Genomic DNA, 15419 nt, shown 5'->3' with positions numbered 1-15419 from the left:
GTGGAAAAAGAGTATTGTAAATCTGAATACAGGGGTAAAAATTAGAAATCTATGCACATTTATTTTTCTACACACATAATTTTTTTATAATGCTGGCAATAGGTAATATAGTTTATTATAGTATAATCTGAGAAAGTTACATGTTCTAATTAAGGGAGAGAAATATTTTCTAAAAGAATACTTTAATACACATGCTTCATGAAAATATATGTGCATACTTACATTTCTTGTGTTGTATGAAATGAAATATGTTTATCTTTCCTCAACTATCATAAAAATCTTTTCAATTTTAACTCTCATAAAAATATTTACTATCTTTTCTTTCCAAGTAGGAATTATCAAATTCCTGAGTTGATAAATAAGCAGAAATGTTGAAGCATACTCTTACCATATGTTCCTGGAGAACTTTGTATGTTTCTGTAGCTGAAGAACATATTTTAATTGGATCAGCAAGTCTTCCTTCAAACTCAGACACAGACTGTTGGATCTAAAACATTGGTGAAATATAAAAATAATAGTTGGAAAAATATAAATCAAGGCAGGAAAGGTTATTGGCAAAGTAACACGCCTTTCTTGAATAACTTTCAATATGATTTGATAAAATACATTTTTTGAAAAACCTAAAATCAATGTATCCCATTATTTGAAAGGAATGTAATTAACCCTTTATTCCTATCTGCACACAGTATAATGACACTCCTATATTAACTCAGAAAAGGTACCCTATAAAAAAGTATAAATTTAGTCACCATTGACAACTTCATAAATGATTGGCAAATAGTGTCTTTTCTTTATTCCACTATTCCTGTAGTATTTGTTGCATTTTGCTGTACATGCAAGGTGAAATAGGTCACTTTAGCATAAATAACCAGTCCTTACCTTGCTAAGATTATCTTCAAACTTCTGCTGCTGAGATAAATGTGCCAGAATTGTCCCTTCCAGACTGTGTGCATGCTCTCGGAGTTCTTCCCAGTATCTTCTCACTTGTGTCAGCTTGGCTTTGATTCGGGCAGATTCTCCAGTGGTAATAAATTGAGCAAAAGATTGAGCTTCTTCTTCTAGTCCCATGATGTCACTGATCTTATTTTCTATTTCCTGAATTGCGACCTAAAATTTAAAACAAGAAAAATGACAAGGTAGGGTGAGCAAGCTTGCCTTCCTGAAATGATATAATTATCTGCAGAGAGAGAAAATTAGTAGAATTTTCCTTAACTGACATTTCAACATACTTGGACCATAAGAGAGCAGCTATGAAAAAGGACCACGTGTTTCCTGACCTCATTTGGGGAGGACAGATAGACAATGTCTTAAATATATAAACTGATGGAGCCATGCTTGCTGAATGGAGGATAAAGAGAACCAGCTACTCCTGCTTGCAGTGAGGTAAGCAGGAGTTGTCCCTGGAATTCTTGCAGTATCTCTGAACCTACAGAGAATTCCTTGCCTACCCGATGAGTCATGCATTTTAACCAACTGATTTGGGAAGCAGTGTGTTCCAGTAACTTACAGGAATGTTAATATAGACGTCCACTAAATTTTCTTAAAATGTAGTTGAATATTTCATATTTTACCAAACTAACAGCTTTTCTGATTCCATTCCTAAGCCCAAATGTATCATACATGCTTTAGGTGAGTGATTTCCAAATCTGGGGTATTTAGGATTGCCTGGCTCTCATCCTCAGCAGCTCACCCTTAGTAGTAGGCCTCAGCTGAGGGCCAGGACTTTGAATTTCTAACAGTCTCCTAGGTGATGTTACTATTGTGGGTTTATTACTCTGTGAACCATTGCTTTTATTCAATAGCTATGAACTCCACAGTAGACAGCCTACATGCTATAATTTCCATTTGGAGCAGGAGAACATTCTATATACTAGCTAACCCATGAAAAGTACCAAAAGCCACTAAGGATGTGTGTGTTGGGGGAGGTGTGTCTGTCATAAATTTAACTATAAGAGAATGAAAATTATTTCTCCCAGAAAATGAGCCAAATCATCCAATTAAAATAAAGCAAAATATCCAGATATGTCTCAGTTTCAAATAATTTAAATGGAAAATGCTGTTATCCTAGACAAAAATTAATGTGTGACTTCCATCTACATGAGACAACTTATTAAGAAATAACTCCTGTCTAGATGAGACAAAAAGAAATAACTTACATCAGATTAATGCCAGGTATACATAACTTATTTATTTTTACTTTTATTTCTCATATGTATGACTACAGTAGTATGCCAGATAGCATTTATTTTTTGACCATTAATACAATCTTTCTGCATCTGGCTGTTCCAGATATTTTTTAGGAAAATTACTCATAAATTCAACAAACATATACTGAGAGTACCTTACATGCTAATAATTGTTTTAGGTGCTTGAAACACTTTAGTGAAACAATCTTAATTAAAATCAAAATTCTTAGTCTTTAGTGTAATACAGGAGAATAACAAATTCATAAGTGCAAAACATATAATCATCTTGCTGAATTGTAACAAAAATTTTCTTATCCAAAAAGAAAGATGAATCCAGGATATGGCCTTATCAATTGTAAATTGTCATTTAGGAGTAAGAAATCAATTTGGATTAGCATGTAATGAAGAACAAAAATAGGCTTATCAATAAATATCTTCACAATGAAAAAGCTTCATTAAGTTGAATCCTAAGGTTGTTGTAAAGTGAAAACATGACAAGTGTTACTACATTTTTAGTATTTTCTCTAATGTAGTCTGTTTGGAAGTAGAGCATGAACCTATCAGCCCAAATTCCAAGTACAGTGTATTCCACTTTCTCTTTGCTTATTTTCAGTAAATATGTTTTTCCTGCTATTCATATTCACCTGATGCATTTTAGATAGTTTTCAAAATGCCATATTAGGATATTAAGATATGTTTCTAGTCTGATGGCATGGAAGCCCATTCATTAAGCATTTATATTTCAAAATATAATATGTAATCATTTTGTTTCCTGAAGAGTAACAGTGATATAACATTTGATTTTTTTATATATTTCAGAACACCTGGAACTAAGATTTAAATAGCAGTAAAATGAGTCATAGAAAGGATAAACAAGTTAAAAAGTATATGTTAAAAATTTATGAAAGGAAATTTTTGAGACAAAACTAAGTGTGCTATTCTTAGAATTTCATGAAAATGATTAAATGACAATTTAAAAAAAGTTTTAAAGATTAAATATTTTTCATGAAAATTCTTAAATGGGTTGGCATCTATTTTGCCTCATATACAATGCAAGACAAAAGCAGACTGTGTACCCCAGGCTCCATTATCTTGGGTGGTAAAAGATATGCGATAAGTCAGGACAACCTGCACAGCATGTACTTTTAGCTGTGCAACATTGCACCCTTCCCTTGTATATGTGGTGATGGCTTTTCTGAGTCATAATGAGAAATGTTCCCTCAACTTGGCATTTATTTTACTGTATTTAATAAAATGAAATGGCAGAGGGTTTTCCAGTTCCAAAAAAAATGAGCTGAGAGAAAAGAAAGTGGCTGAATTTTGAAAATAAGTTGTGTAAAAACTGTATGAAAAAAAGAGAAATGAACACTGAGAGTTCATTTCTTTCAGCCAATTTTTTAAAACTATTTGAACGAAGTGGTCAATGACAGTCTATGCAAATGGTTATTTTAGAGCTGGGATAGCTGAAGGATCAGAACATTTCAGTCCCATGTCCCCAAGGTCATTACAAATGAAAGCATGAGAGTAACGGCATCTGATTGTTCCACAGAAAGTAATTTCTCCTCCTTGTGGTTTGTGAGGACAAATACCACTAATGCTTGAGCTAGATTTTTGGAATAATTCTTACAAAGTACAGCTGTAGATGATGAATACATTTCATGTTGTATAAAGGAATCAACAGAGCACTCCAATGACGTTAAGTCAAAATCAGGGAAAAAGAGTAATGTAACCATAAAAATATTTTAATGACATTCCACACAATATTGACTTTGAATGCATAAGTCAGACAACATTAACACTTAATTCCATCTATAAAGTGTTGTAAGACCTCTTAGCTCAGCATTTTGCATGAATTTAATTTTAATAGAGTCACATAGCAATGAAAGATTTGTCCTTGGGCCAAACAGCATTTGATAAAATGTAAGAAAGGAGTTCTTAAAAGCTAGACATGGATTATAAATATAACATGTCAGCAGGTCACCTTAATTTGGTTGATTTGCGTGTCCATGGCAGATGATGAAGTTTCCAGGGCATTGAGTTCTTTTTCTTTCTCAGTTATCCAGATGGACAAGGTCTCAAAATTATTGCCAAAATGATCCCATTTGTTTTTCACCATTTCCATGGTTTTAATACTAAAATTAAGTAAATAAAATGCAGTATTTTCATAGACAACAACAGTACATGTTTCTTTAAATCACCAAGTGAAAAGATAACGAAGACATTTGTGATTATGTTGAAGCTGAAACTATTAGAACAGGAGAAAAAGATGTACATTTGAACTGAGTAGCCTTCCAAGTTGTCTCAAGCCTTCCAGTCTCCTTGAGAATGAGCATTTAACGAGGTAGTATCTACACTACGTTATGAATGAAACTGTGCCTCTAACAAAAACATTGCTAGGTCCAAAGGGTTTCAATATGGGTATAATCTAGTTAATCTCTGCACATGACCAGTAATTGCCAGGACTTATTTTAATGAAGTGTCTGCATAGATTCTAGCACACAGTTTTTTAGCAGTCCTACTTTCATGAACATAGTCCTCCTGATCTTAAAGGAGAGATACTGCAGTGATGTTTTATATTCAGAAATCTCTATAAAATCATTTTTATGAATCAAGAAAGATCTTGGAATCTGAATCTCATGCTGCTATGTAGGAAATGTTTCTATTATTAGAGCTAAGCCTGCAATCTGCAATCTATAATGATTTCAACTATTCTTAGATGACTGTTCCATCTTGATTTCAAAAGACTTGTACATGAGCACCCTAACTGCTTTTAGACACCTTGGGCTATATTTTTAATAAATCTAATGAACAAAATTTCAACTACAGATTTCTGTTTGTATTAGCTATGTGTATAGAATCATGTGATTATGGCTTTCAGTTTAGAAAAAGACTAAGAAACTTACAGTATTTCATTGAACTGCTAAGTCCTTGGGTTAAAAAAATCAAGTGAAAGAATTTCCCTGTTTACCTAAAGGCACTTGAAGACATCAAGAAAAATATTATGTCATCACTGGATGTCCAATTAAATAATACTGCAGCCTCAAATGTACACCTGTATGTGCCTAATGTTCTTTTCAGTACAGGTAATGTAAGCTATGTTATACTGCAAGTTTTCAAATGAAATACAAGTTCAAATAGATATGCAAAATCAAAGTAGCTTCCTTTCTAATAAACTGGAAGTTTTACTGTTTTCATACTTTGGTGGATAATATTCAATATAAAGTTCTCAAAGCTTTAACTCATAATTTCCTTTAAATTAATGATTGAACAAATTTTAAAGTTTAGGCAAACATACATTAACTTCAAGGTGTTAACAGTATTAAGTAAAAGCAAATTTTACACTTCTAAATCCATTTTAGAAATCATGTCCTATGCCTGAGGAATAATATGTATCGGTGATTTACCACCAAACAGCCTTTAAAAAAGAAATTTTCAGTGATGTCATTTTGAGGAACATTGGTCATCTCATGTTTATCTTGTCCAAAATTTTTTTACATATTTTATACATAACAAGTGGTACCACAGGCCAAACTGTTCTTTCTTTTTAGATAAACAAATATTAAGGGTTTAAAATAGATCTTTAAAGTTAATTTTTGGCAATAGTATATTAACCAGCGACAATTTGAATATTGAGGCACTATAACCAAGCTCTATGAGCTTCTTGGAGATGGAGACACTTGGTCTATATCTATGTAATTAGGCTTGTAATCTACACAACCAAAATATCTCCTCTTCCCTCTAACTGGTGACAGAAGATAACACAGTCAGACATTTATTTTAAATATTGGTTCTTTTTTGAGATTCCCTCCCCAATGTATGAAGGCCACAGAATTGAATAGATATGGCTTTCTCATGAACAGAATCAGTTTACGATGCAAAAATCACATCCCTTTTAGTTTTCTGTTCTGTTATAGATGTTGGTTCTGTACTGGTGATACTTTCTTTTGAATTGTGAGTTGCTTCCTCAAAACATGCTGAAGTACACAGACACTTTGAGATTTTAAAAGAATGTTTTGAATACAATATACAGGAAAAACAGTATGCAACTTTTATCTCAGAGAAGAAAGTTTACGACTTGTCAAGCACATACTCTTCTTCAAGCGTGTCTTCTAATTTTTTGACTTGCTCTTTGATTGACTTGGCCTGTTGCTGAAGCAGCTGCTTATTCTTGGGCCCAAGTGGTATATCTGCAGCTTCCTTCACAAGATTTTCAGCCTGGACTGCAATTCCTTCTGTTCGTTTAGAAAACTCCTAAAAAGGGACATAATTGTTAGGAATATATTGATTAAACTCTGCCTTCAAATAATCTGCATACACTGCAAAGTCTTCTCCAGAATAGATGGATGGATGGATTCATACATGTATGAATATTAGCATATATTTGCAGCAATAAAATGGACTTACTCTCATCATGACTAGAATAGACACCTTGCTAAATTATTTTCATTTTATATGTACAACAGATATTTACCTTCATAGTTATCCAACAGTTCTCACAAAAATGTCTCTCCGTTGTTTCCTGGTGTAGGTTCATTGCTTAGAATTCTGAGCTGCATTATAATAATTAACTTATCCCCAAATATGTTAGTTTGTTACATGCCAGCTCAGGCAATGACCAATAGTGGTTGACTTTCTCAATCGGAGTGATAATAAATTTCTAGGCCAATGAATGTAAGTATTTGTTTATTTAACTGAAGAATATCTTAGTCAATAAAGAGTATCACTGATCTTTACTATAAAGAAACATTTTGCTAGTTTTCTAAAAGGAGCTATAATCTGATCTTAATATGATTAAATCTTATTTACTATGTATCCATATACATCATGATAGAAAGAAGGTAAGATTTAGACCAATTAAACCAGGACTAGAATCCTGGATTTACTAATAACTAGTTGTTTGACTTTGGCAAATTATTTTTTAGGCCCTTTCATATAAAGTGCAGATAATAATGGTTTTCTTATATGGTTACTGTTAGTTTTTCATTAGCAATTCCATTTTTAAGTGCCTGGCACTCTGGCAGGTACCTATTATCACTTTTATATCCCTCACATAAATCTGAGGACAAAATGGTTTATGAAATTCACACACTGCTTCTCAATAATAGTAAAACTATCTTAATTCAAAAATTAATTTAATATATTAGAGGCACTGGTAAATTTTAGCTATTATCTGAATTTTATCAGGTAATATATTGAATGCTGAATTAAAAAGATAAACTCAGAGATAATCCTGGGTGAAAAAAAAAGAAACTTAGCATCTCATTTCTTCGCAGGCAAGAGAATCTCACAGAAGTGTAAATTTTGATTATGAAGTCCCTTCTCCTAAACAGATAATGCAGAGCATTTCCCAGAATTATTACATAACTCCATATGTAATAGATTACATAATAATACTGTATTTTCATGTTTGAAAGACTTGATGTCCTCATAGAAATATCAATATTACTATAAGAAGTACTTGGCAATTTGAGAGAATAAAACAAGTATGGCTTCCTCGCACTAGAGAGATTTATAATATTCTAAAATATGCTATTTGCTAATGTCACAATACTAAATTCTGTGGTTATAAGAACCCACCACTGCTATCTTTGAACTTAAAGTAATCGTAGATTCAGTTGTGAAGACTGTGAATAGCAGCATAATATCAGAATCCCAGAATTTCTTCCCAGAAACCGAGAAAAAAACACGGAGAAAGTAGAGTTATGTTTGAAACACTTTCATAAATTCAATCAAAGAGGCTTTTGTGGGAGTTTCATATAGGGAAAGCACAATACAGAGGAATTCAAAGACCAGAATGATGGTGATAAAAATCAGATTAGGCAAAAATAGAACAAGATTATAAGGCTTTCTCTCTAAATTCTAGGAGGAAGACATGAGTGGGGCAGCAGGAGAGTGGGCCCCGGCATCAGATGGGTCTGGAGTTGAAACCAGTCTCTATCCTTCACTAGCTGTGTAACTGAGCCACATAACTGAATTATCACTTTCTCATCAGTGACGCCTGTTGTAAAGATTGAAGATGATATTGAAGTGAACACCCTACAACACAGATGGGAAGTACTTGAGTTCCTTAGTACAACCATTCAAAAACTACAACTGGAATGAAGGCTGGATATACAATGTCAAGTGAGCAAAGAAGTAGAGAGCAATTATTCCATGTTACATGTGCTTGTGGAGCAGCATACATAAACACTTAATAAAGGGCTGGTTCAGTTTTTTAATGAGAACATAATACAGTGTCTAAGGGTGTGGGCTCTGGACTCAGATCTCTTAGATTTGAACCCCAACCTTGCCAGTTAGTAATCCTGAGATCTTAGTTAAATACATAAACAACTTTGTATCTTATATTTCCTCATTTTTGAAACAGGATTAATAATAGTAACTATTTCTCAGGATTGCTTTGGGAATTGAGGAAAATGATAAAACATCAAGTGATTAGACCAGCATATGATATATGTGCAAAAAATGTTAGCTCATACTATCAAAAATGTCCCAAAGTATACAAGAATATTGGCTAAGGAGAATTTTAATAATAAGATTAAAAACTTTATATTTGTTTACTGACAAAACTGCATAGCTAGTAAACTAATTCAAAGGGATTAGAGCCACAGGGTATCAGAAACCCTGGATCAAACCTGGGTGGGACACCTATATGATAATTAAACAAATAAATATGTTTGTATTTATAAAGGACACCTGATATATTTTTACTATATAACATACTTAAAATTAAAAATTAAAAATAATATTCTATTTAAATGACTGAAAAAACATCACATAGAATTGAAAGATTCTGTGGCCTTATAAAACTTCAAGTTTGAAGGCTTTTGAGATTACAGCCTTAGTTCACCAAGCACACCTACTAAGTATTATCTCTTGCATGTCCCACTGAAACCTCAAACTCACTACATCCAAGACTGAATTGGTCATCTTTCCCCACTGACAGCTAATCCTTCAAGTTTCATCTCACTCCTATTGCCTCTGTCAGGCTCAGAATCTTAGGTACCAGCTACTTTTTCTTTACTCTCTGTTTCTTGCATCTATCCTTATTGCCATTCCATTACCCTAATTCATGCCCATGTTAATGCACACACACCTTCTAAATGGATCCCATGACTCTAGGTCTTATACCCTTTCAATTTTCTAAGTCTGCTTAGAAACAATTCTTAAAGTACAGTTCTAATCATGTGATCATTGATTCCTTTCTTAAAACCTTCAAGGACTCCATGTTGCCTAGAAAGTAATGCTTTAGGCCTTCAACAGTCTATAATATGAACCAAATTTCCTTTGCAACTGTACTTCCATTTCTCTGCTTTACAGTGCAGAATCCCCAATTTTGTATTTCATGCCATTTCCCATTACTAGAATGTGCATTTCCACCCAAATTCTGCTTTTCTATGTCTTATATGCCCTTTAAGTTTCAGTTAAAAATATCACTGCCTTCAGAAAGATTTTTCTTAATGTATCCACCTATTAGGGAACTTATCATTTCCCACTTTAGCGTAAAATTTCTGTTAGTTCTTGATGCTTAAACCTTACTGTTTTCATTCCCCAAAGCAACTTGACTAGTGTGTTGAAGAGTAGATAATCAATGAACAGTAAGTATTGATTAAGTGAATAATTATAGCAATTAATAAAGGAACAGAAACAGGGTTTTCCTTCAAAATAGCAAGTACCAAGGGACTAATTGGTCTTACTGATTTACCTTTGTCTGTTCCAGTTCTGAAGATAAGCTCTCCAAACTGCTAAAACTCAAGAAGCGTTCGTGGCTCGAACCTGTTTGAAAAAGGTATCTGACCACTGTCTCTTTGTTTGTTTCAAATCGTTCCCATTTTCTTAATGTGACCTAAATTTGAAAAAATAAACAACACATCATGTTATTAATTACCAAAGAGTGTCACAAAATACTGTTCTCATGTCCCTTCATTAGGCTGTCAACTTCCAGTGAACTCTGCTCACATTTCACAGTTACACTGATTAAAAATGATAACGTCTTCTACAAGAATTTCCTGTTTAAGCCTCCATTCATCTACAAAAGGAGGATGTGTGGACTAGAACTCTAAGTTTTCTCACCGCTGGGAAGTCCCAGGGACCTAAAGATATTAAGTATAGGCAAAGCACAAAGGAAAAGAAAGCCTCCCAGTATTTCTCCAAAAAATTAAGTATGAGAGGGAGAGAGAGAAAGGAGAAGGGGGAGAGAAGGGAGGGGAGTGGGCAGGGAGCAGGGGGAAAAAATTCGAGATCTTTGTTTTTGAGGGGATGGGTCAAGATCTCAGTGAAGTATAAATTTATGGCCGCTGGACTGTCCAGAAAAATGAAATGATCCAATCTAAATTTCTGGATTCAGGTGAGTGTGGATTTGGATTAAAGTCCTGGCTTTATTATTGATCATTGCTCTCTGACTTTAGGTAAAGCCCTCAAACTCTTTCTTTTTAAGTTTCCACACTTGCAAAATGTGCTAATTACAGTATCCACCTCATACAGCTGATTTGATGGTTAAAAGACATAGTGCATGTAAATATTTTATACCATGCTGGAGCATCAGAGGCAGAAATACTCATTTGCTCCAGCTAGAAAGAGATGAAACCCGTGACCCGGAAGTTAACACTGCCCATGACTTCCGGTCTCCAACCTGGATGCGACGTTCCTGCCTCTCCCTGCTGTGCTCCATGCTCTCCAGGCTGCTCTCCAGCTTCCGCAGCTCCTCTCGGCCCTGGCTGGGCAGCCCGCCGGCTCCCGGCCGCGTCTGCGCAATCTGCTGCTGCAGGTCCCTTTTCTTCGCAGAGATCCTCTTTGTCTTTTGCTGGAAGCATTTATTTGTTTTAACAGATGGATATACATGTTACTAAGTAACTAAGCAGGAACAAAAACACCCACTCTTTAATAGAGGTACAGAAAGGTGCAACTTCACAGCAGGATAGGTCCAAATTATATTTTAAAGTTAACATGAGCATTAACAGACTGTGTTAGTCAAAGATGGACATTATTTATAAATATTTTGTTTTTAAACAGTAAACAATATCGTTAATTTGGTCTTGGTATTTTCTTTGTGTACAAATTTAGACATTTAGCATGTTGTGCAATACTCCAGGAGGAATTTGGCAAAACTATTCATTTGACATGATTCTCTTTAAAGAATTATTTTCTGCCTACAAACACAAAGTTGCAATTCCAATTTGTAAAAATTATTTATACTGTAGAAATGCTAATACCTTACTATCAATTATTTAATTCCTTCATATATTCAGAATGATTTATCTGCTGAGATGTTTGGGAAAAGTTATGACTTAACATGAACTTTTTATTGAAGTTATAATGTACAAATGGAATAGTATGCAAATCTCAAGTATACAGCTAGAGTTTTCACAAAGTAAAAACATGCATATACCATGCACTTTGCCCAAGAAATGTGAAGTTTTAAAATATCAATGTAAATATCAACAATCTCATATTCTCTGACTTAAATTGAAACCCAAACACCACTTTTACAATGAGTGAGAACACCGTAACACCAAGCATTAATTTTTTTATACTCATAGCCTTTGAATAATTGTCAAGTAAACCTACAAAGCCTAGAAGATGGTATTTTACATATACTTTTAATGCAACTTCTATTTTTATATATTACTACATATAAAATTAGCCATCATTTTGCTATGCATTGTTAGCTAGAATTGTCATTAAATTTTCTATTCAAATAATACTTCTACTTTGCATTGAGTTTGACAAGTTGATTAAAATTGTTATCAATATGTTTTTCTTTACTTTCAATTCTACTCGTAATAAGAGCATACACTCCTGAAAAACTTGGTACTTCCTATAAGTTATTATTTCCCAAACTAGAATGTATTCAAAGTCATAAATTGAAAAGCAAGAATTTAACATAATGGCAAAACACTAGGGATCTCAAATATGAAGCAATTTTTCTCTCTGCTTTCCTGCTCTGTTATAAAAAGGACAATTTAGCAAGTTTTATGAGGTTTTCATAGCTCAATCAACTTGCCTTCCACAACATTCCTTGAACTTTCTGATATCATCAGATCACTAAGGTTGAGAATTTACCAGGCAGGATTTTCTGAAATATTTAATATTTAACAGAGAGTCCAAGTTCTTCTAACCTTTCAGCTGTGTTCCTTCCTGCACCCCTTGCCCTTTGACTGCACCCAGGGGAGATAGTCTGCATCTCTCCAATTCTGTCAGTAACTAATCAACTTAGCATAAATGCACTGCATTTAAGAGCCATTCTACCTGGTGATGAAGAAGTAACTGCTGTGCTTCGAACAGATTTTCAGTGTCCAAGATTTTCTCGGCTTGCTCCTGGACTTCTTGAGAGCCAGAAATTAAGTCTTCAAGGGAACTTTTGACTATTTCTTTATACTGGACACAGTCTCCAAAGTTGCTTAACATCTTTTCAACCTAGATTTTCATGAACAAAATTGTAAGCATATACTCATGTAATCTTAAATATTTTAAGAACATGGGTAAAGTCTATCTCAACAACATGAAATATATACACAGATCTCTAATTTTTATTCTTTGTTTTTGAAGCTTATTTAATTATTATTAAACTGCATAGTCATTTATGGGACTTGCAAGTCTCATTTGATATGGTGCTCCGTGCCACGTTAAAAACCCTACTCAGTCTGGCAATCAAGGCAGGGTAACAGAACTGTGTATATTGTCTCCTGCACCCTTTAGTTACAATTTCATGACTAAAATTCAATTACAAATTACAAAGGTGTGTTTTACGAAAGTTGAGTCCATGCTATTTAAAGTAAATAAGGGAAAAGGTTGTGGAGAGGGGGAAAAGCATTTGTTGAAAATGCACTTCCATGTTTCTACAAAAAACATCAGTAAAATTTTTAATTTTGTTGTTCTTTAGTGGGTTCTTTTCTTCGGCATTTTCCTGAATTTCCAGCTTTCTCTTCTGGCTCTGCTTCATTTATTTGAGTTTCAGCAGCATCTTTTGTTTTCAGTCAATTTTCTCCATCTTCCTAAGATCATCATTTTTACATTTAACTTGGAGCCCACTGTTCTCCAAACAAGCTGCAGTGGGACCCCATGGAACCACAAACTCCAGCTCTCAGTATATCACAGCTCCGCTGAAATCAGTGACTCTTCATTACAGGTTGCCAATCTACCCACAGTCTCTTTTTCTTACACTAGACAATTGCAAACATTTTGTGTTCCACATTAATTTAAATGCTAAGTGGGTTACAATCAAAGGATGGACTGAATGCGTCAACCCATCTTTTTATATAAATCTTTATGTTAACAGAATGTTTGTTTTTCTCCATTCCTCTCCTTTTGCTTTCACTAAGTGATTAACAGACCAGGGTATGAATATAAATTATACAGTAGTTTAAGATTGATAACTGTGTTAGGAATTAATACCTTTATTTGTTAGAGGTAGATGGTTGCTACAAGTCCCATGGGTAGTGTCATGAGGGTACTTGGAAGATAAAGCAATTAAATGGCCTTGATAAAATGGTCATTCAGGGAGACTAGTAGTTTCTCATTTTAAAGGCTGTCAAAGTGTTCTTGTTTGTGTGTGTGTGCGTAACAAAACATATTATAAATTAATCTCCCACTATCGTTACTTGTTAGATCTTGGATCAGAGATCACCTGCATATGTATTTACTTTTTTATTGTCATCCTTTTATCCTACCTTCTTGACCAAAGAAAGAGTAGTGAAAGATAATGTCAGAATTTCAGTCAAAGTATAGTGGTGGCACATTGCTATAAAAGATGGATAATCAAAGGATTGAGATGGTTTGTGTTCCAAAATTTGATTAGTCCTATCGCTATTTTCAATTTGCCAACAATTCTTAAGAAAACTATCTTATATATCAAAATTCTCCCATGCTATTAAAATCATAAGCAGTTCAGAATATGTTTGGCTTATGCAAATTCACCACTAAAATCTATATGGATTAAAAACATAAATAGTTAAGTGAACAAACTGTTAGACTAGGGACATCTATAGAAAATTCCAGATCATCAGAATCAGAGAATTTAAGTTATCCAGTTGATCATTTTCCCATGCAAGTTTGGAAATGATTTCAAGAAAGAATGAAAACTATTCTACTTTACATCCTTATATTATCTTCCCACACACAAACTCACCAGTAATTACATGACAAACTGGTCAGTAAAAATATTTTCACCAAGGGCCAAAAGTGCTTTACGTATAGTATTGCATTCAGTCCTTGACATTACCTTTTTGGGTAAGTAATTTTAGCCCTATTTTACAAGTAAGGCAATCAAGACACAGAGATGTTAAGTGACAAGCTCAAGATGACACAGGAAGTGGGGTTTCAGAGTTAAACTTTAACCCTGGATTTGTCTGACTCTCAAGCCTCTGTGATATACATTAAACTGACCATGACATAATGCTTTTACTAAGAGTCAGAAGTGTGGTTCTGATAAGCTTTGTATACAATACAGATTCTTAACTGGAACTAACATATCCAACAGTGGCACAGACCACAATTCAAACATCCTACTAATCCATCTTCCCTTCATACCTTTATCTAAAGAAGCATCTAAATTATTTTGTTCCAACTATACTTTCCTTGTAAAATTACTTGTTACACTACAACCATAAGAAAAAGAACCTTCCAGATTCCTTATCCAGAATTTATAGAGTGTGAGTAAATGGTATGTACCTCTGACAACAAAGTTAGGAGAGCTTTGAAGGAACTAGATAACTTTGCCAGCTCATCTCCTTGCTTTTGGGCTTCGTTCTCAGATGAAACTTCAATCAAAATTTTAAGCCTGGATTTTAGCCAGCTGAGCGTCTCACCTTTTTTGGTAACACCATTTCTGATCTCCTGGAATGAAAGAACATTTTGATGAAGAATACAATAATGAATCATTTTGTTCACATCTTTAACAAAAACCTACAAGGGCTAGAAAGAAATGTTTCTCCAATGCCAATACCAAATGTGTAAACTCAATACTCTCTATATCAAAAAATTACCTTCATAATTAGATGGTTAGATATTTGCTGATGTTTCCTTGATCATAACAGAGATGCTTCTAAAAGCCCTGTAGAAGAATGCATGACACCCAAATTGGGAATTATAACATATAATATAACTTGATACCTTATTGTCTGGAGGCTGGAAGGAACATGGTATTTTCTGGGAAAAAAGATCGAAAGAGTCCTTTTTTTAAGTTAGCTGATGACTTTTATTGAAGGATTCACTTGTTGCATATTATTCTAAATGCCC

At 33.9% G+C, this 15419-nt stretch overlaps 1 protein-coding gene across 14 annotated transcripts in view; it reads right to left on the bottom strand.

Annotated features, from left to right (window-relative positions):
• The window catches only part of SYNE1 (spectrin repeat containing nuclear envelope protein 1), a 419767-nt gene that overhangs the window by 248892 nt on the left and 155456 nt on the right, over positions 1 to 15419 (bottom strand). For all 14 annotated transcript variants that reach the window (XM_057489084.1, XM_057489085.1, XM_057489094.1 and 11 more), the window contains 8 exons: positions 14853 to 15017; positions 12432 to 12599; positions 10816 to 10986; positions 9889 to 10029; positions 6277 to 6437; positions 4168 to 4318; positions 880 to 1107; positions 389 to 487 (listed from right to left, as the gene is read on the bottom strand). In XM_057489084.1, coding sequence (XP_057345067.1) covers positions 389 to 487; positions 880 to 1107; positions 4168 to 4318; positions 6277 to 6437; positions 9889 to 10029; positions 10816 to 10986; positions 12432 to 12599; positions 14853 to 15017 — 1284 coding nt within the window. The remainder of the gene's footprint in view (positions 1 to 388; positions 488 to 879; positions 1108 to 4167; positions 4319 to 6276; positions 6438 to 9888; positions 10030 to 10815; positions 10987 to 12431; positions 12600 to 14852; positions 15018 to 15419) is intronic.

Source organism: Manis pentadactyla, chromosome 12, assembly GCF_030020395.1.
Source record: "Manis pentadactyla isolate mManPen7 chromosome 12, mManPen7.hap1, whole genome shotgun sequence".
In the NCBI taxonomy this organism is placed as follows: domain Eukaryota; kingdom Metazoa; phylum Chordata; class Mammalia; order Pholidota; family Manidae; genus Manis; species Manis pentadactyla.
Note: the sequence above shows the minus strand (reverse complement) of the source record. Positions and strands in the feature narration are given on the sequence as shown.